Source organism: Coregonus lavaretus (assembly GCF_964263955.1).
Source record: "Coregonus lavaretus genome assembly, chromosome: 7".
NCBI classification, from domain to species: Eukaryota; Metazoa; Chordata; class Actinopteri; order Salmoniformes; family Salmonidae; genus Coregonus; species Coregonus lavaretus.
This window is the reverse complement of record NC_139994.1, coordinates 44992377-45014568: the sequence shown is the minus strand read 5'-3', so window position 1 is coordinate 45014568 and position 22192 is coordinate 44992377. Positions and strand designations below refer to the sequence as shown.

Genomic DNA, 22192 nt, shown 5'->3' with positions numbered 1-22192 from the left:
CAAAATAGCCCTCAATTAATAAAGAAATAGGAAGTAAAGCAAAATTGAGGATAAAGTATTAGTACTATACCGGTCAGCATATTGACATTATTTATTAGAGTTTTGAGTCTCTAACTATGGCAAATCTTAACCTAATCTTTTGACCTACCTTTGGATGTTATAGACTAGACTAGGCTATAATTGTGGAATGTGGATGTTAGTTACCTCAGCATGGTGTTTTAAAACACAATGTTATTGTTTTATTATTGAGTCACCTGAGTATCTCTGTCACCACTTCTTTCCTACAAAACATTAACTAGAGAAGAATTGCTCATACTCAGCTTGTCATAGACTATAATGGAGATGTAATGTGTCCTTAGATTGGGGTTAGAGTCCGATATTGACTGGAGTAAATTATAACAAATTGTATTTTAAAAGTACTCAAAGCCCATCGCAAAGGAGCAGACTGACACACAAACACACACACAGACACACACACTATGGGTCTTGGTCAACAGTAGTGCACTATACTGTATAAAGAATAGGGGGCCATTTCAGATGTATCAGATTGTTGTAGCGTTGCCCATGCTGCTGGACAGGCTTCCTGCCTACATGGTGTTGTGTCGTATTGGGTCCTTATAATTTTTATAGATATAGTGTTGTATCATATTGTGTTCCTTTCACGTTGTGTTCCAGCTCTACCCATGTTGCTGGCCTTCGTGGAGGGGCCCGACAGGCACCCTGCAGACGAGGGATCTCAGGAAGTGCTGCGGGGGAAACTCCGCCTCTTGGAGGCCGACAGCACGGAGGTCAACGCTCTCTTCACAGTATGACCCTCTTTATTCAACCTTTATGTGTCCAGGTTTTTTAAATGTATTTTATTTCACCTTTATCTAACCAGGTAAGCCAGTTGAGAACAAGTTCTCATTTACAACTGCGACCTGGCCAAGATAAAGCAAAGCAGTGCGATAAAAACAACAACATATGTTACATATGGGGTAAAACATTTACATTTACATTTACATCATTTAGCAGACGCTCTTATCCAGAGCGACTTACAAAACAAAACATAAAGTCAAAAATACAACAGAAAATATATATATACAGTGTGTGCAAATGTAGCAAGTTATGGAGGTAAGGCAATAAATAGGCTATAGTGCAAAATAATTACAATTAGTATTAACACTGGAATGATAGATGTGCAAGATATGATGTGCAAATAGAGATACTGGGGTGCAAATGAGCAAAATAAATAACAATATGGGGATGAGGTAGTTGGGTGGGCTAATTTCAGATGGGCTGTGTACAGGTGCAGTGATCGGTAATGTGCTCTGACAACTGATGCTTAAAGTTAGTGAGGGAGATAAGAGTCTCCAGCTTCAGAGATTTTTGCAATTCGTTCCAGTCATTGGCAGCAGAGAACTGGAAGGAATGGCGGCCAAAGGAGGTGTTGGCTTTGGGGATGACCAGTGAGATATACCTGCTGGAGCGCATACTACGGGTGGGTGTTGCTATGGTGAACAATGAGCTAAGATAAGGCGGGGATTTGCCTAGCAGTGATTTATAGATGGCCTGGAGCCAGTGGGTTTGGCGACGAATATGTAGTGAGGACCAGCCAACAAGAGCGTACAGGTCACAATGGTGGGTAGTATATGGGGCTTTGGTGACAAAACGGATGGCACTGTGATAGACTACATCCAATTTGCTGAGTAGAGTGTTGGAGGCTATTTTGTAAATGACATCGCCGAAGTCAAGGATCGGTAGGATAGTCAGTTTTACAAGGGCATGTTTGGCAGCATGAGTGAAGGAGGCTTTGTTGCGAAATAGGAAGCCGATTCTAGATTTAACTTTGGATTGGAGATGCTTAATGTGAGTCTGGAAGGAGAGTTTACAGTCTAGTCAGACACCTAAGTATTTGTAGTTGTCCACATACTCTAGGTCAGACCCGTCGAGAGTAGTGATTCTAGTCGGGTGGGTGCCAGCAGCGTTCGATTGAAGAGCATGCATTTAGTTTTACTAGTGTTTAAGAGCAGTTGGAGGCTACGGAAGGAGTGTTTTATGGCATTGAAGCTTGTTTGGAGGTTTGTTAACACAGTGTCCAATGAAGGGCCAGATGTATACAAAATGGTGTCGTCTGCGTAGAGGTGGATCTGAGAATCACCGGCAGCAAGAGCGACATCATTGATATACACAGAGAAAAGAGTCGGCCCAAGAATTGAACCCTGTGGCACCCCCATAGAGACTGCCATAGGTCCAGACAACAGGCCCTCCGATTTGACACATTGAACTCTATCTGAGAAGTAGTTGGTGAACCAGGCGAGGCAGTCATTTGAGAAACCAAGGCTATTTAGTCTGCCAATAAGAATGCAGTGGTTGACAGAGTCGAAAGCCTTGGCCAGGTCGATGAAGACGGCTGCACAGTACTGTCTTTTATCGATCGCGGTTATAATATCGTTTAGGACCTTGAGCGTGGCTGAGGTGCACCCATGACCAGCTCGGAAACCGGATTGCATAGCGGAGAAGGTACGGTGTGATTCAAAATGGTCGGTGATCTGTTTGTTAACTTGGCTTTCAAAAACTTTCGAAAGGCAGGGCAGGATGGATATAGGTCTGTAACAGTCTTTGGGGATCTCAGACGTTACGAAAGAGAGGTTGAACAGGCTAGTAATAGGGGTTGCGACAATTTCGGCGGCTAATTTTAGAAAGAAAGGGTCCAGATTGTCTAGCCCAGATGATTTGTAGGGGTCCAGATTTTGCAGCTCTTTCAGAACATCAGCTGTCTGAATTTGTGTGAAGGAGAAGCAGGGGAGGGGGCATGGGCAAGTTGCAGCGGAGGGTGCAGAGCTGGTGACCGGGGTAGTGGTAGCCAGGTGGAAAGCATGGCCAGCCGTAGCAAAATGCTTGTTGAAATTCTCGATTATTGTAGATTTATCGGTGGTGATAGTGTTTCCTAGCCTCAGTGCAGTGGGCAGCTGGGAGGAGGTGCTCTTATTCTCCATGGACTTTACAGTGTCCCAAAACTTTTTTTGAGTTAGTGCTACAGGATGCAAATTTATGTTTGAAAGCTAGCCTTTGCTTTCCTAACTGCTTGTGTATATTGGTTCCTAACTTCCCTGAAAAGTTGCATATCGCGGGGGCTATTCGATGCTAATGCAGTACGCCACAGGATGTTTTTGTGCTGGTCAAGGGCAGTCAAGTCTGAGGAGAACCAGGGGCTATATCTGTTCTTAGTTCAGAATCTTTTGAATGGGGCATGCTTATTTAAGATAGAGAGGAAAGCACTTTTAAAGAACAACCAGGCATCCTCTATTGACGGAATGAGATCGATATCCATCCAGGATACCTGGGCCAGGTCAATTAGGAAGGCCTGCTCGCTAAAGTGTTTTAGGGAGCGTTTGACAGTGATGAGGGGTGGTCGTTTGACCGCGGACCCATTACAGACACAGGCAATAAGGCAGTGATCGCTGAGATCCTGGTTGAAGACAGAGGAGGTGTATTTAGAGGGTAAGTTAGTCAGGAGGATATCTATAAGGGTGGCCATGTTTACGGATTTAGGGTTATACCTGCTAGGTTCCTTGATAATTTGTGTGAGATTGAGGGCATCTAGTTTGGATTGTAGGATGGCCGGGGTGTTAAGCATATCCCAGTTTAGGTCACCAAGCAGTACGAACTCTGAGGATAGATGGGGGGCAATCAATTCACATATGGTGTCCAGGGCACAGCTGGGGGCTAAGGGGGGTCTGTAGCAAGTGACAACAGTGAGAGATGTATTTCTGGAAAGGTGGATTTTTAGAAGTAGGAGCTCAAACTGTTTGGGCACAGACCTGGATAGTATGATAGAGCTCTGCAGGCTATCTCTACAGTAGATTGCAACTCCACCCCCTTTGGTAGTTCTATCTAGACGGAAAATGTTGTAGTTGGGGCCTTTTTGGTGGCCTTCCTAAGCCAGGATTCAGACACTGCTAGAACATCAGGGTTGGCGGAGTGTGCTAACACAGTGAATAACTCAAACTTAGGGAGGAGGCTTCTGATGTTAATATGCAAAAAAACAATGCTTTTACGGTTACAGAAGTCAATTAATGATAGCTCCTGGGGAGTAGGAGTGATACTGGGGGCTGCAGGGCCTGGGTTAACCTCTACATCACCAGAGGAACAGAGGAGGACTAGAATAAGGATACGGCTAAAGGCTTTAAGAACTGGTCTTCTAGTGCGTTGGGTACAGAGAAGAGAGTAAAGGGGGCAGATTTCCGGGCGTTGTAGAATAGATTCAGGGCATTATGTACAGACAAGGATATGGAAGGATATGAGTACAGTGGAGGTAAACCTAAGCGTTGGGTAACAATGAAAGCGATAGCATCACTGGAGGCACCGATTGAGCCGGTCTCCGCGTGTATGGGGGGTGGAACAAAGGAGCTATTTGAGGCAGTTTGAGAGGGACTTGGGGCTTTACAGTGAAATTGTATAATAAGAACTAACTGGAACAGCAATAGGCAAGGCATATTGACATGGGAGAGAGGCATAAAGCAATCACAGGTGTTATTCGAGAGAGCTAAGACAACAACTGGTAATGGCGATAAAAGTTTGGGCTGAGGCTAAACAGATAAACAGGACAGGGTATCGTGTAAAGGAACAGTCCAGCAGGCATCAGCTGTGCAGCTGAGTGATCATAAGGTCCAGTGAACAGCAATATGTGAGTCCGAGAGCAGTTCGAATTGGTGCTACAGCACAGGCTAGCAGGAAGCACGGCTGTTGTTTGCGTGTGCTAGCGGGCCGGGGCTAGCAGATGGATCTTCGTGGTCGTCGCAACAGGAAGCCTGTTGAAACCACAGACGATTACGTCAGCAGACCAGTCATGATGGATCGGCGGGGCTCCATGTCGACTCTAGGAGGTCCCGTCCGGTTGACAGAGAGGTAGATAGCCGGGAGATGGGCCTGACTCGAGGCTAGCTCAAGGCTGATTAGCCAACAACAACATCCATTTGGTTGCAGCTAGCTAGTTGCGATGATCCGGAGTTAAAGGTCCAGTGATTTAGTGATTCCGGCAGAAAAACCGATATGTTCTGGGTCGATAACGCGCTGTGCAGACAGTGCAGACTGGCCGATAATAGTCCAGGCTAGAGCTGGCTGGTAGGTAGTGCAGGCCACAGACAATGGTGAAAGACAGCTAACGGTGGCTAATAGCAAGTAGCTAGTTAGCTGGCTACTCCCGTCCGGTAGACAGAGAGGTAGATAGCCGGGATATGGGCCTGGCTCGAGGCTAGCTCAAGGCTAACTGGTGCTTGCTTCGGGGGCAGTGGTGATTAGCAAACAGCAACATCCATTCGGTTGCGGCTAGCTAGTTGCGATCCGGTGTTAATGTCCATTGATTCAGTTATTCCGGCAGAAAATCCGATGTTCTGGGTGAAAACCGCTAACGGTGGCTAATAGCAAGTAGCTAGTTAGCTGGCTAGCTAGTTTCAACTGGAGATTCTAGATAAAAGGTAAGTCAATAATAGAATCCGTTCCACATTGAGTGAGATGGGTTGCAGGAAAGCATATTTAGTAGAAGGATGAAAAGTGTGCTAGGGAAATATGTACAAAAAAATACAAAAAACTGGCTATTTACACGGACACACACAGAGGACACGACTGCACTGCTATGCCATCTTGGATCTTTCTGAACATTTAGGTTAGTCTTGTTGAGGTAAGATGTATTTTCAAGAGTAATCTATATGTACAGCAGTAATCTATATGTTCTGCTAAACAGCATTCGCTATGATACTGTTCTCAGCATTGCACAGTCACACCCCACTTTGTCAACATGCATTCTCACAGCTTTTGTGGAATTATCGCAAGTGTGTAAAGTTATAGTGAATAGAAGGAATGCATTATGTATGGTCGTGGCATATCTGCAGATTTGTTATCACCTGCTTTACCGCTACATAGACTTCCAGACATTGTGCTAACACTAGATAGCATTGGCTTGCAAAACTACCTCTAACTTCCTTCATACTGGACACAGAGACATAAAAATGGTATCCACAAGTTCATCTGATTCTGGGGAAGTAGATCCCGAAGTATCCCTTTAAATGGTTTTGTTATCAGTTTGTGATTGTTCATATTGAATACCAGTAAGTATCTTAATCACAGATTACATTGCTTAATATTGACCAAACAGGTTTAAATGAATCAACATCTCATGTACAACCTCTCCTCTGTTTTCCTCTCCCGTTCTTAAGGAACTCTCTGCCAGGCTGGTCTCCATCAACAGTGAAGAAAACGTCATATTAGTCGCATTCAAAACATTCGAAGAGATATGGAAGTTCACCACGTATTACACAATGGGTATGTATTATAAACACACAGAATAGGGAAACTACAGAACAACAAACTCTGTTTGTATGGGATAAGAGGATACTTGGATGTTCAAATCAAATGTGTTATATTTTCTTAGAACATGAAAGTACTAGCTACATAATTTCTTAACAAATACTACGTAAATTCCAACTCGAATAGGACTTTAAATAACAGTTTCCTCACTAACGACCTGTTGACCTCTGTTGTCCGGGCTTCCTATGCCAGTGTATGGAGAACCTGCTGCTGGACCAGGACTTCTGGCTGACCTCTGACCTATTGACCTCTAACCTCTGACCTCTGTTCCCCAGGTTTTCTGGGTCATTGCATGGAGAACCTGCTCCTAGACCAGGACTTCTGGTTGAGCTCTATGGACGAGAAGGACGTGGGCATAGAGATCTCTATCCAAGAGGAGACTCTCAACCTCATGTACAAAGGCATCCTCATGCAAGAGGGTAACTCTCTAACTCTCTACTCATGCCTAAAATGTTGCAGGGAGTTTTAACATGAAGATGTCTGACTTTGACAGCTTTTTTCTATCTTTACAATGTGCATTGTTGTTGACCAACTCAGTGGCCTTATGGTTAGTGTCCAACCTGAGATTGGAAGGTTGGGACTTCGATCCCCAGTCGAATCATACCAAAGATGGCTGGAACGGAGCCAATGGAATGGCATCAAACACATAAAAATAAGCTTATAGTGTTATAAGATGCTACAGGTATCCCAGCTATCGCATAACGTTCTGAAAACCATATGTTTCTGAAAGCGTGGTTGTCCTATGGTTATTTTCCATACAACCTTCCCACAATGTTCTGGGAATGGTGCAGGATACCCAGCTACCACATAACGTTCTGAGGACCATATGTTTCTTATGTGGGAATTTCAGTACTTATGCATAACGTTTTCTGCAGGTTTCCTCATGGTTCTATTTAAACTAATGTTCTCAGAACATGAAGGAAACTTTCCGTAAAAAAACACAAGAAAACATTAGTAGCGTTCAAAGAACATTCTAAGAATGTTATTTAAAAACATATACAATTTGTTCGCAGCATCAACAAAACTCTCTCAAGCCTCCATCTTGTTAATTGTGTTCAGGTATGTTGGCCGCACCCACTAATTGGCCACACCTGATCTCAATGTGCTTGTTTCCTTTGAAATGGGGTCTGTTTGAATAGACTAAAATGAACAGCTTTGTATGAGTAAAACAAAAAACACAGCATGCTAGCTCCATCCTTGTGCCGCAGTGGACTAATTCCATGAATAGAGAACAGAAGATCATAGGTTTGAATCTCACTGACGGCGTGCCAAAATAAAAAGAAATGTTTGCATGATTAATGTCTAAGCAAATTAATTTATATCGGTACTAGGAGTTAACTTAAGCTAGCAGTTTTATCAAAGTTCTTATTCAAACATGTTCTCAAAACGTTATTTAATTACTTTCAAATAACCTATAATTTCCATTCTCAGAACGTTAATAAAACCTCGCAGGAAAACATTTAGGGAACCATAGTCAAATGTTCTCAGAACCTTCCTGCAACCTAAAAATGTATGTTCCCAGAACAGGCGAAACGTTAAAAAAACGTGTATTTTTACCGGTCAGGAAACGTATGGCTTTGTTCCCAGAACCAATGGGAAACCAAAAACGTACATTCACACAACTTCCCAGGAACCAAATTTGCTAGCTAGGATGTTATCCGATATTAGGTACAATGTTATACATTCCTAGAAGCTCTTAAAATAAAATATTACCAAATCTCTCCCCCTCTCTTAGGTTCCTTCTTCGCCAGCTGCAGTTCCACCCAGATGTTTGACAGCTCCACCTCTGGTAGTGACCTCTACCTGGAGCAGGGGGACATAGCCCTGTTCGAGCCCCCGTTCTTGGGGTCGGGGTGGACTGTACTCTCCCTGGGGGATGGAGCCCGGGGGACCAAGCCCAAACCAGCCCTGGAGCCCGTCATACCCTTCCACCAGTCAGTAAAATATAAAATATATAATTTCACCATTGTTAATATTCTGCAATATAAATATATATATATGAATAGTTTATATCCAAAACGCTATATCCACCAATTTTTCACATTGTGTTTTTTCATCAGCAATTATTGCTTATGGGTATCTTCATGTATGTGTAAAATATTACTGTTCTCAGATGTGTATTAAAATGTGTTTCTTTGCAAAACACTATATATCCATTGTTTAGCTGGAAAATAATGTTTGTATCCTTTATATTTGACTGTGATATGTGGTTGGCTCACCTAGATATCTTAAGATGAATGCACTAACATTAAGTCACTCTGGATAAGAGCATCTGCTAAAGGACTAAAATGTTAAATGTAAATGTTTTACATACAGATCTCATATTACTGTAGTTAATTCAGTGGAGGCTGCTGAGGGGAGGACGGTTCATAATAATGGCTGGAACGGAGCCAATGGAATGGCATCAAACACATGGAAACCATGTGTTTGATGTATTTGATACCATTCAAACTATGCCGCTCCGGCCATTACCATGAGCCCGTCCTCCCCAATTAAGGTGCCACCAACCCCAAAAAACTTTTTTAAAATATTGATGTGACAAATGTAACATCTGTACAGTTCTTTATAAAAAATGTAGTTAATTATTACATTTGACTGTGTTAAACCTAGCAGCACTGCTTATTTCTCTGAGAGGGAGGCAGATATGTAGCATTTTGCAAAACAATATAATTATTTGTTTTCTGAAATGAAACCATCAAGTGATAGATTTTAAACAACCCAATGCCATGATTAAATAGTGAAAAAACACACCAATATCTTTCATAAGTTCTTTAAACAATAAAAGCTAATTTACCAACATTTTTGAAAATTGATATACAGTGGGGGAAAAAAGTATTTAGTCAGCCACCAATTGTGCAAGTTCTCCCACTTAAAAATATGAGAGAGGCCTGTAATTTTCATCATAGGTACACGTCAACTATGACAGACAAAATGAGGAAAAAAAATCCAGAAAATCACATTGTAGGATTTTTAATGAATTTATTTGCAAATTATGGTGGAAAATAAGTATTTGGTCAATAACAAAAGTTTCTCAATACTTTGTTATATACCCTTTGTTGGCAATGACACAGGTCAAACGTTTTCTGTAAGTCTTCACAAGGTTTTCACACACTGTTGCTGGTATTTTGGCCCATTCCTCCATGCAGATCTCCTCTAGAGCAGTGATGTTTTGGGGCTGTCGCTGGGCAACACAGACATTCAACTCCCTCCAAAGATTTTCTATGGGGTTGAGATCTGGAGACTGGCTAGGCTACTCCAGGACCTTGAAATGCTTCTTACGAAGCCACTCCTTCGTTGCCCGGGCGGTGTGTTTGGGATCATTGTCATGCTGAAAGACCCAGCCACGTTTCATCTTCAATGCCCTTGCTGATGGAAGGAGGTTTTCACTCAAAATCTCACGATACATGGCCCCATTCATTCTTTCCTTTACAAGGATCAGTCGTCCTGGTCCCTTTGCAGAAAAACAGCCCCAAAGCATGATGTTTCCACCCCCATGCTTCACAGTAGGTATGGTGTTCTTTGGATGCAACTCAGCATTCTTTGTCCTCCAAACACGACGAGTTGAGTTTTTACCAAAAAGTTCTATTTTGGTTTCATCTGACCATATGACATTCTCCCAATCCTCTTCTGGATCATCCAAATGCACTCTAGCAAACTTCAGACGGGCCTGGACATGTACTGGCTTTAGCAGGGGGACACGTCTGGCACTGCAGGATTTGAGTCCCTGGCGGCGTAGTGTGTTACTGATGGTAGGCTTTGTTACTTTGGTCCCAGCTCTCTGCAGGTCATTCACTAGGTCCCCCCGTGTGGTTCTGGGATTTTTGCTCACCGTTCTTGTGATCATTTTGACCCCACGGGGTGAAATCTTGCGTGGAGCCCCAGATCGAGGGAGATTATCAGTGGTCTTGTATGTCTTCCATTTCCTAATAATTGCTCCCACAGTTGATTTCTTCAAACCAAGTTGCTTACCTATTGCAGATTCAGTCTTCCCAGCCTGGTGCAGGTCTACAATTTTGTTTCTGGTGTCCTTTGACAGCTCTTTGGTCTTGGCCATAGTGGAGTTTGGAGTGTGACTGTTTGAGGTTGTGGACAGGTGTCTTTTATACTGATAACAAGTTCAAATAGGTGCCATTAATACAGGTAACAAGTGGAGGATAGAGGAGCCTCTTAAAGAAGAAGTTACAGGTCTGTGAGAGCCAGAAATCTTGCTTGTTTGTAGGTGACCAAATACTTATTTTTCACCATAATTTGCAAATAAATTCATAAAAAATCCTACAGTGTGTTTTTCTGGATTTTTTCATCTCTATTTGTCTGTCATAGTTGATGTGTACCTATGATGAACATTACAGGCCTCTCTCATCTTTTTAAGTGGGAGAACTTGCACAATTGGTGGCTGACTAAATATTTTTTTCCCCCACTGTATCGCATTTTGGAAATAAACACTTCATATTATTTCACTCCCTAAAGATGGTTCTTGAAATCCTGTGCGGAGAACATCTTAGTTGGTAGTGGCAAGCCAGCATGTGACTTCCTCTGCCAGTTTGGTAAGCAGTTCACATTCCATCAATGTACAGATTTCTACACAGTAAATCAATGTAATCTAGTTCTGTAGTATTCTTCATTGAGTTCCCATTCTCCCATCTGTAGGATAATTCTAGACTTTCCTAGACATATCTTAGTTCTAAGGTCTCCTCTGTCCCGTCTCTTTCCCATAGAATTAGAATTATTGGGGGAATTCTAAACCAACTAGTGGGGGAATTCTAAACCAACCCTAAAATTCAAATTCCATCCTTCCCTCTCCCTATCCTCCTCTCCCCATGCTAGCCACAGGCTCCTGCGTTGCCACTGTGGAGTATGACGCCGGAGGGCCAGATGAGCTGAGCCTGGAGCAGGGTGATCGCATCATCATTGTAGGCCTGTTGGTGTCGTGCTTCGAGTGGTTCACTGGCAGGCTGGAGAGGACAGGAGAGGTGGGACTGGTGAGGACAACACTGGTCAAGCCAGCTGATGATACCCTTCGTGAGTAAGTGTATCTGCTGAGTTATATCAATCAATCATTCAATCAATCAGCCAATATCCTTTGTAAGTGTATCATTCTGATGAGTTATATTTTGATGAACTGCATCATGATGTTTCATCATGTATACAGTAGTCATATATTCATAGAATTAAATAGAACACTAGAATGGTCATTGGCATCCCGGCAACTATGCAGCACAATGATATCAGCCATCTAGTGTATGTAGTGGCCTCCTGTAGCTCAATTGGTAGAGCATGGCACTTGCAACGCCAGGGTTGTGGGTTCGATTCCCACGGGGGGCCAGAATGAAAAAATGTATGCACTCACTAACCTCTAAGTCGCTCTGGATAAGAGCATCTGCTAAATGACTAAAATGTAAAATGTTATACATCTCTATCACTGTATTACAGTAAATGCACACTGTGGACAATGCTTTCAGAGCCATGACAAATTAGATGTTCAAACCCACATAGTAGGTCCTCGCGTTCCTTTTAAAAAGTGTTATTATTCTACCTATTTTTGCTTAATCAATCCACTTTTAGGTCGGCGGACATATTCCTAGACAAAGAAGAAAGGTTGTTTTTTAACCTGAGAGAAGAGCAGATCAAAGAAGAAACTATTGCCTTGCTGAAGAAAATCTCCCAGAATGATGTTGGATCCGTCTACAAACTTGGTGAGACAGAAATTGAGAAATGTGCAGGCTCATTTTGTTGGTGATGAACAGCTCTCTAAGACTCCTTACTGTGTAAAGACGGTCAGTTATGATATTGATTCATGAATTATCCCTTTTATTCCAGATCTGATTGATCAACAGGATTCTCCAAAGGAACTAACTCAAAGTAGGCGTATTTATTGTTTGCTTTGTACAAATAGCACAGCCTGGACAGTTGGGTTTGAGTAGTATATTGTTTTCCTTCTCAACCTAAAAAACGATTCAAATAATTAAAATGTTCTGTCTCCTCCCACATGTCAACAACATCATAAATAATCATCTTCATCTAATGTCTTACAGATGGTTCCCAAGGAAACATGGACGCTCACCACCAAGCAGAACTAAAGAGGAAGATAGAAGAGATTCTACAAGAAGTGAAGGAGAAAGTGCCTTGTGCGACTGTGACTACAAACGGAACTCTGGAGGACCACAGTGAGTCTTCTAAGACTATATTACCCAGTGGGTCTCACTTCACCATCCACCCAGTAGAGGAAGGCACCCCCACCAACCAAGAGAAACTCCTTCCTCTTCTATCCTTCCTGGACGGCTCTGACTACAAGCCAGATTTTGGCACCCTCTACGGACAATCCCCGGAACTGCTCCTCGCCACATTCAACGGCCACTCGGACAACATTGACGAATTGGTTGCATACTTAGGCATTGCCAGGGAAATGGCCAGGAAGAAGCGTCTCCATTGGTCGCAGAGCCGCCTCTGTTTGCTTTTGGGGAAACTCTGTTCGGGAAGCTCAAAATTCTCCCAGGCTCGCGTCTACTTCGAGGAGGCCCTCAGTATCCCTCGAGACGGATTCATGGACATGCTAATGCTAGCTAGCATCTACGTTAACCTAGCTGTGATCTATCTCATGCAAAAAAACACAGAGAAGTACTTTGCTCTGTCAGAGCGGATTGCTGCATTGCTCATGGGTATCCCTGACTGCGTCTCTACTGTAGAGAAAGACTCTGAAGTCCTCAAGTTCATCCTGAAGAAGGCGGTTCTCGCTCATAACAAGATGGCCGAAGCACGCGCTTGTTTCCTTCTAGCAAAGCTCCACTGGAGGCGAGGCGAGGGGACGGACGCCGTGCCGTTCTTGGAGAGGCTTCTGGTTCTCTCGGCGGAGCCCCCAGGTGTCCGGAGCGTCACGCCCAGTCACGGCTACCTGAGCCTGGGGAGACTGTACAGCCAGCTCTCCCTCCCCCACCTCTGTGTCAGCTCAGCCAGGAGAGCCACAATGCATCCGTCCGCTAGGCTAGCCAATTGTCTGAGTGGAATGGGGCTAGTGCTGGAGAACACAGCCAGACTCTATGGGATCCGGAAGCAGGAAGTCGCCATTCCTGCTCAAGTGGCTCCGTATCTGAGCCGGTCGCTCTCTTTCACTTGGGAATTAGATGGAGTCGGTGGCAATGGCGACCACACTCTAAGCCAGGCACTCACACTTTGCCTATCCCAGCTGTTTCAGAAACACAGGATGCTAGGACGCGCAGTATGCTCCATGCACACTCTCATAGACCATCATTGCGGGCCGTCATCATCATTGGGCGCCACTAGCAGCCCTGAACGCAACAGCACCCTCGTGTGGCTAGCCTGGCTGCACATCTGTAACAGCCAACCGGAGGTATCTCTAGACGTCCTCGACTCAGTGCTGGCCTCCATGCCAGAACACTGCACTACCCAACAGGAAGGTTGCTATTTATCTTATGATTATATCTGTTGTATGTTTGTACCCTGGCTGTATGACAAATTTCCCAATTTAATGCAGATATCGATTGATAAAGTGGTCCTCTGTAGCTCAGCTGGTAGAGCACGGCGCTTGTAACGCTAAGGTAGTGGGTTCGATCCCCGGGACCACCCATACACAAAAAAAAAATGTATGCACGCATGACTGTAAGTCGCTTTGGATAATTATATTATTTATTATTATTTATAAATTGAATTATTAAGGATTGGTCCACAACATGAGGGGTGTGGCACTTCGATGCACGGGAGACCTGCGGAGGGCGGCAGAGAGCTACCAGGCGGCCATTAATGTGTGTGAGGAGTTCGAAGACAGGTAATGATCATTCTTGTGTGTTTAAAATGTGAACATTGTATCAAATAATTCTGCTATTGATACTATATAATGTTTCTTTTATTGTAAAATAAACCCTTCTCTCAGGGCCAACTGGGCAGTCGTGCAGGCTAACCTGGGGATTCTGTGTCTGAAGGCTGGGGCTAAGGTATTTATATCATGTTTTTGTTTTGTAACTTCTTGTCTTTTACATTCGATATATTGTTTGTTTTACCATCAAGGACCACTTTGGAAATAAGTGTTTTAATTGATGTTTTCTAGTGATATCCTCTGGGATCAAATGCACATCTTGCTAGATGTATATATCATTTCACCCAAAATTTAATTCAATTCAAGGGTCTGGCGGAGGGGCACCTCACGGAAGCCGTGGCGCTGTTCTCAGAGCTGGGTGGAGAGGAGCATGAGGTGAACTTTATAACAGTGCTGCTGGAGCTGGGACAGCACTGTGTGAACCAGAGACTCCTGGAAAGAGGGAAGATCTACTTTGAGTGGGCTCTGCTGATGGCCATCAAGTCAAACCATTTAGACAGTAAGTGTTTTTACTGCTTACCTCCTTTTCTCAGTGTGAGTGTGTTACGCATAGAAGTGGTCAACTTACACACACCACACGCACGCACGTGCGCATAGGAACACACACGAACACACACATTCATGCAAACACACACTTATGGTACACTGCTGAAACAACAGTGTGAGGTATGGGGTCCCTTGGCTGCGCATCCTGAAAACGGAAAGTATTCAGACTCCTTCACTTTTTCCACATATTGTTACGTTACAGCCGTATTGAGTTTGAGTTTGTTTATTCTTGCTCACAGATAAAACTGAAGAAATGCAGAATTTACATTACTAATAATTGCAAAACACTCATTTGAAATATATAACTCATAATACATGACATAAATAGAATGCAGAACACTTGAAACATTACAGGACATTTTTCATGATGGAAATTGAAATATTAAAATGTGATTGTAAAAAATATACTTTTTGGGAAAACCATTTAAGAGCTAGAGTTATTATACAGTCTGACAGTAGTGGGTAGAGTATTCTAAAATTGATTAAATATATAGTTTTCCTCTTCAGTCTACACACAATGCCCCATAATGACAAAGAGAAAACAGGTTTTTAGATTTTTTTGCACATTTATTAAAAATAAATACAGAAATACCTTACTTACATAATTATTCAGACCCTTTGCTATGAGACTCGAAATTGAGCTCTGGTGCATCCTGTTTCCATTGTTCATCATGAGATGTTTCTACAACTTAATTGGAGTCCACCTGTGGTAAATTCAATTGATTGGACATGATTTGGAAAGGCACACACCTGTCTATATAAGGTTGACAGTGCATCTCAGAGAAAAAACCAAGCCATGAGGTCAAAGGAATTGTCCGTAGAGCTCCGAGACAGGTTTGTGTTGAGGCAGAGATCTGGGGAATGGTACCAAAAATGTTTTGCTGCATTGACGGTCCCAAAGAACACAGTGGCCTCCATCATTCTTGGCCGCCCGGCCAAACTGAGCAATCGCGGGAGAAGGGCCTTGGTCAAGGAGATGACCAAGAACCTGATGGTCACTCTGACAGAGCTCCAGAGTTCCTTTGTGGAGATGGGAGAACCTTCCAGAAGGACCACCATCTCTGCAGCACTCCACCAATCATGCCTTTATGGTAGAGTGGCCAGATGGAAGCCACTCCTCAGTAAAAGGCACATGACAGCCCGCTTGGAGTTTGCCAAAAGGCACCTAAAAGACTCTCAGACCATGAGAAACAAGATTCTCTGGTCTGATGAAACCAAGATTGAACTCTTTGGCCTGAATGCCAAGTGTTACGTCTGGAGGAAACCTGATACTATCCCTACGGTGAAGCATGGTGGTGGCAGCATCATGCTGTGGGGATGTTTTTCAGTGGCAGGGAGACTAGTCTGGATCGAGGGAAAGATGAATGGAGCAAAGTACAGAGAGATCCATGATGAAAACCTGCTCCAGAGCGCTCAGGACCTCAGACTGGGGCAAAGGTTCACCTTCCAACAGAACAACGACCCTAAGCACACAGCCAAGACAACGCAGGAGTGGCTTCGGGACAAGTCTCTGAATGTCCTTGAGTAGCCCAGCCAGAGCCCGGACTTGAACCCGATCTAACATTTCTGGAGAGACCTGAAATAGCTGTGCAGCGACGCTCCCCATCCAACCTGACAGAGCTTGAGAGGATCTGCAGAGAAGAATGGGAGAAACTCTCCAAATACTGGTGTGCCAAGCTTGTAGCGTCATACCCAAGAAGACTCAAGGCTGTAATCGCTGCCAAAGGTGCTTCAACAAAGTACTGAGGAAAGGGTCTGTATACTTATGTGAATATAATATACAGTAAACAGTTTTTGCGTCGTCATTATGAGGGGAAAAAACTATTGAATCAATTTTACAATAAGGCTGTAACGTAACAAAATGTGGAAAATGTCAAGGGGTCTGAATACTTTCCGAATGCACTGTACGTACATGTGAAATTAATTCGACTTGCAGGATTCCTGATTCATCCCCAAATATGTTTTGAGGTTTGAATCACCTTTGGTCACATATACACTGAGTGTACAAAACATTATGAACACCAGCTCTTTCCTTGACATAGACTGACCAGGTGAAAGCTATGATCCCTTATTGATGTCACTTGTTAAATCCATTTCAATCAGTGTAGATGAAGGGGAGGAGTCAGGTTGAAGAAAGATTTTTAAGCCTTGTGACAATTGAGACATGAATTGTGTACAGTGGGGGAAAAAAGTATTTAGTCAGCCACCAATTGTGCAAGTTCTCCCACTTAAAAAGATGAGAGAGGCCTGTAATTTTCATCATAGGTACACGTCAACTATGACAGACAAATTGAGAAAAAAAAATCCAGAAAATCACATTGAAGGATTTTTAATGAATTTATTTGCAAATTATGGTGGAAAATAAGTATTTGGTCACCTACAAACAAGCAAGATTTCTGCCTCTCACAGACCTGTATCTTCTTCTTTAAGAGGCTCCTCTGTCCTCCACTCGTTACCTGTATTAATGGCACCTGTTTGAACTTGTTATCAGTATAAAAGACACCTGTCCACAACCTCAAACAGTCACACTCCAAACTCCACTATGGCCAAGACCAAAGAGCTGTCAAAGGACACCAGAAACAAAATTGTAGACCTGCACCAGGCTGGGAAGACTGAATCTGCAATAGGTAAGCAGCTTGGTTTGAAGAAATCAACTGTGGGAGCAATTATTAGGAAATGGAAGACATACAAGACCACTGATAATCTCCCTCGATCTGGGGCTCCACGCAAGATCTCACCCCGTGGGGTCAAAATGATCACAAGAACGGTGAGCAAAAATCCCAGAACCACACGGGGGGACCTAGTGAATGACCTGCAGAGAGCTGGGACCAAAGTAACAAAGCCTACCATCAGTAACACACTACGCCGCCAGGGACTCAAATCCTGCAGTGCCAGACGTGTCCCCCTGCTTAAGCCAGTACATGTCCAGGCCCGTCTGAAGTTTGCTAGAGTGCATTTGGATGATCCAGAAGAGGATTGGGAGAATGTCATATGGTCAGATGAAACCAAAATAGAACTTTTTGGTAAAAACCCAACTCGTCGTGTTTGGAGGACAAAGAATGCTGAGTTGCATCCAAAGAACACCATACCTACTGTGAAGCATGGGGGTGGAAACATCATGCTTTGGGGCTGTTTTTCTGCAAAGGGACCAGGACGACTGATCCGTGTAAAGGAAAGAATGAATGGGGCCATGTATCGTGAGATTTTGAGTGAAAACCTCCTTCCATCAGCAAGGGCATTGAAGATTAAACGTGGCTGGGTCTTTCAGCATGACAATGATCCCAAACACACCGCCCGGGCAACGAAGGAGTGGCTTCGTAAGAAGCATTTCAAGGTCCTGGAGTGGCCTAGCCAGTCTCCAGATCTCAACCCCATAGAAAATCTTTGGAGGGAGTTGAAAGTCTGTGTTGCCCAGCGACAGCCCCAAAACATCACTGCTCTAGAGGAGATCTGCATGGAGAAATGGGCCAAAATACCAGCAACAGTGTGTGAAAACCTTGTGAAGACTTACAGAAAACGTTTGACCTGTGTCCTTGCCAACAAAGGGTATATAACAAAGTATTGAGAAACTTTTGTTATTGACCAAATACTTATTTTCCACCATAATTTGCAAATAAATTCATTAAAAATCCTACAATGGGATTTTCTGGATTTTTTTTTCTCATTTTGTCTGTCATAGTTGACGTGTACCTATGATGAAAATTACAGGCCTCTCTCATCTTTTTAAGTGGGATAACTTGCACAATTGGTGGCTGACTAAATACTTTTTTCCCCCACTGTATGTCTGCCATTCAGAGGGTGAATGGGAAACACAAAAGATTTAAGTGCCTTTGAACGGGATATGGTAGTAGGTGCCAGGCGCACCGGTTTATGTCAAGAACTTCAATGCTGCTGGATTTTTCACACTCAACAGTTTCCCATGTGTATCAAGAATGGTCCACCACCCAAAGGACATCCAGCCAACTTGACAACTGTGGGAAGCATTGGAGTTAACATGGGCCAGCATCCCTGTGGGGGATGGGGGTGCGTGCAAATCAATGTTCCTAATGTTTTGTACACTCAGTGTATATGCTGTTGCTATGTTGACATGACTCTATCCATCCCTGTTATGTGTGTCCCAGGCCAGTTAAGTGCGACACGGCGTCTGTGCCACCTGTACGGAGCTGTATGTTCTGACGCAGCTCAGTGCATCATCTACAACGAACATCAGCTGACCCTACTGGCGACCCGGGGAGACAGGGGACAGGAGGGGGAGGTGCTGGAGACCATCAGCCAGCTATACCTCAGTCTGGAGACAGAGAGGTGTGTGTGGAAAGGGCACGGGTGTGTGTGTGTGTGTGAGATGTGTCTGTCTGTCTGTCTGTCTCTAGTTGGCAGCAAATGATAACATTTCTGTCCCTTCCTTTCTATCTCTGTGTCCAGGGCTAGGCGGTCTGCTCTGGACTACACCAAACGTAGCCTGGGTATCTTCATAGACCTGGGCCGGAAGGAGAAGGAGGCATATGCCTGGTTGCAGGCTGGGAAGATATACCACATGCTGGGCCAAACCGAACTGGTGGACCTCTATGTACAGGTCAGAACCTATTCTACTGTATTTTATTCTATTCTATTATACAGAGCACACAGCATTGACTCAGAGTTACATTGACTTATTGTATTCCTCCCAGGTGGCCCAAGATGTGGGCCTGAGTACAGGAGACACACACTTTATCCTACAGCTGCTGGAGGCAGCAGGGGATGTCTTCTTCAACAGCAACCAGGAGAGAGAGAAGGCTGTCTGCTTCTATAGGGTACACACACATACACACACTGCTTCTATTGGGTAGGACAGAGGGTGTGTGTGTGTGCATGCATGTGTATGTTTACATGTGTGTGTGACCTAATGTCTTTGTGTGTGTACATGTATGTGATCTCCCCTGTGTGTGTCTCTAGGACCGTGCCCTGCCCATCGCTGTGAGGACCAGCAGTGCAGAGGCCAGACTGAGGCTGTCTAACAAGCTGGTGGAGCTGCTACTGCAACTGAAGCTGTATGGAGAGGCTGTGGAGTACGCCCAGGCTGCCCTGGACATCAGTGTTACACTGGGTAAGACACAACAGAGCCTGTGTATTCTAGCTATGGCCACCAGATGTCAGACTTAACTTAGCCCAGACCTAGGCTGAATCCCAAATCACCCCCTTCCCCTTCCCCTAGCCCCTCTGCCCTCCATTTGCGAGTTAACGTGCGCCTCCGCCATATGCACAAGTGTCCCAAAGTTGAGGGAGTGAAATTTATGGAGGGTGTAGGGCCTAATTAGACCCTCCGATAGCCACTTTGACCGAGCCAGCAACGTTGCCGGCTTCAGAAATAGCACCGTGCCTTATGGGATTCCACTTCGCTGTTTTTGAGTTTATCACAATTTCACACAATGGAGAGGCGTGTATAAATATTTGCCACATTAATTTTTTCATGTCTGATTTCGAGACTTGACACAAAATATGAAATACCTCCCAAATGAAATGTTTAACTGTTACTGAGGTTTATATCTTGTAAAACGGCAGAGAAGAATTGTTCATTTGAATTTCATGCTCGTTTTAGTGGAACGTGAATTGCATCATTCAAGTCAGGAGTGTCCCAAAGTTGATGGGTTTATTGTTCCCCTCGCCACTCTCTGGATGTCACCCTCAGTTTCGTCAGCAACACGTGACAATGGACAGCCCTCTGAGCGAGTTGGTAGGGTCGAGGGAGTGGTTTGGGATTCACCGCTAGTCCTTACTTGTATTTCCCTAGAGAAATTTGCATTTACAATTAGCAGATCCTCTTATCCACAGCAACCTACAATAATGAATTCAATTAAGTTTGGTAGAATAAAACGGAAAAATAGCCGTCATCAGCAGAATCAGTGCCAGGGAAGAAAAAACAAGTGCAATGTCCACAGCCTGTTTATAGCTCATTTTGTGAAGAAATACTAACTAATGAAATTGTGGTTGTATATTTTGAAATAGGAAATAGTCTAAACGAGCGTGTGGCCTTCCACCGTCTGGCTACCCTGTACCACTGTCTGGGTCAGTTTGAACTGGCTGAACACTACTACCTGAAGACCCTCTCCCTCTGCCCCACGCCCCTGGAGTTTGATGAGGAAACCCTGTACTACGTCAGAGTCTATCAGACGCTAGGGGACATCATCTTCTACGACCTGAAGGTAAAATAATCTGAAAACAATGGCAGTTATACATAGACTGTTTTTTGCATTTTAGGTTTTCAATACACAATTAAAAGAAATACAAATGGTTTTGATTTTTAAACTGATGGTTGACAAGAGTACATGAGAGTAGTTGAAGTCAATTCCTTCTTAAGTTCCAGTCAATACAGGATTTGAATTACACTCCTTTGGAGAAATTCCATGTCATGATGGAGTTGACCCCAACCATGGAAAACATAGAGGATCCAAGAAGACGCATGAGTTTTTCATTTCATTGTGTTCATATTCTCCCACTCATAAAACTGCTTGACTCACATGGACCAAAACAGCTTTAACGATTCCTCCGCTGACCCCATCCAATCTTACCTCTAAACCCTGACCCCTAACCTTTCACCTTTCACCTTTGACCTTTAGGACCCCTACGACGCCGCGGGGTACTACCACCTGGCGCTGGCAGCAGCCATGGATCTCGGCAACAAGAAGTCCCAGCTCCAGCTCTGCACGCGATTGGCTTCGATCTACCACAACTTTCTGGTCGACCGGGAGCTCTCGCTCTTCTTCTACCAGAAAGCGCGAGCGTTCGCCTCAGACCTCAACGTACGCCGCATCAACCTCTCGCCCGACCAGAACTTCAGTAGTATGTCACAGTACAAGTCGAATAGGGTTAGCATTCAGGAAACAACAACAAAGTAACCACCAAACCGCCATCTTGGTTTGAAGCTAGGGAGAAGAAGGGAGAGGTTAAGGGTATCAGAGGAAATTGTGCCAAGTGGATGTCATATGTTTGGTTTGAAGAAGTGTACATATGTAATTTTGAGATTTTTAAACCGTTGAGATGTGTTGATATGATTTTGCCAATTCGGGTTCTGTGCCGTACTGAACAATTTCACTTATATAATCATACAGCAATGACCGAATATCTACAATTGTCTTCAGTTGAAGACCTGAAATTAGTTAAAGTCGTGTTGGTTAAAGGAATGAATCATGAAAGACATATCGCTAATAAAATTAATATGAGAATCAAGAGAAGATAATGGGAGTGTTAAGGTTCAGTTGATGCAGTTTATAGTGGAGTGAACTGCTTTCCACAAATGAGTCCTAATCTAGGATCTGTCCATATAATCTTATTCATTATTATCTAAAAGACTAAACTGATCCTAGATCAGACACTTTGTGGATACCTGCCCTGACCTCTCATCATATCCATGTCATTAAAGGGAAGCGTAGAGCCATGACAAGCGCCTTGAGTTTATCCTGGTCAGCTCTCTAGTCAGTAAAACTCCAGCCCCTA

At 43.8% G+C, this 22192-nt stretch overlaps 1 protein-coding gene across 1 annotated transcript in view; it reads left to right on the top strand.

The window, feature by feature from the left end:
• Positions 1–21594, top strand: part of LOC311132301 (SH3 domain and tetratricopeptide repeat-containing protein 1-like) — a gene marked incomplete at both ends in the record, with an annotated part of 35520 nt that extends 13926 nt beyond the window's left edge. Inside the window, 18 exons of the mRNA XM_084165538.1 lie at positions 676–806; positions 6198–6303; positions 6624–6767; positions 8084–8282; positions 10816–10892; positions 11173–11371; positions 11911–12041; positions 12166–12207; positions 12381–13760; positions 14020–14128; positions 14234–14294; positions 14483–14675; positions 18844–19024; positions 19145–19295; positions 19390–19512; positions 19655–19805; positions 20705–20901; positions 21316–21594. Of these exons, the coding sequence (XP_084021664.1) occupies positions 676–806; positions 6198–6303; positions 6624–6767; positions 8084–8282; positions 10816–10892; positions 11173–11371; positions 11911–12041; positions 12166–12207; positions 12381–13760; positions 14020–14128; positions 14234–14294; positions 14483–14675; positions 18844–19024; positions 19145–19295; positions 19390–19512; positions 19655–19805; positions 20705–20901; positions 21316–21594 (3854 nt within the window). The remainder of the gene's footprint in view (positions 1–675; positions 807–6197; positions 6304–6623; positions 6768–8083; positions 8283–10815; positions 10893–11172; positions 11372–11910; positions 12042–12165; positions 12208–12380; positions 13761–14019; positions 14129–14233; positions 14295–14482; positions 14676–18843; positions 19025–19144; positions 19296–19389; positions 19513–19654; positions 19806–20704; positions 20902–21315) is intronic.
• Between the last annotated feature and the right edge of the window lie 598 nt (positions 21595–22192).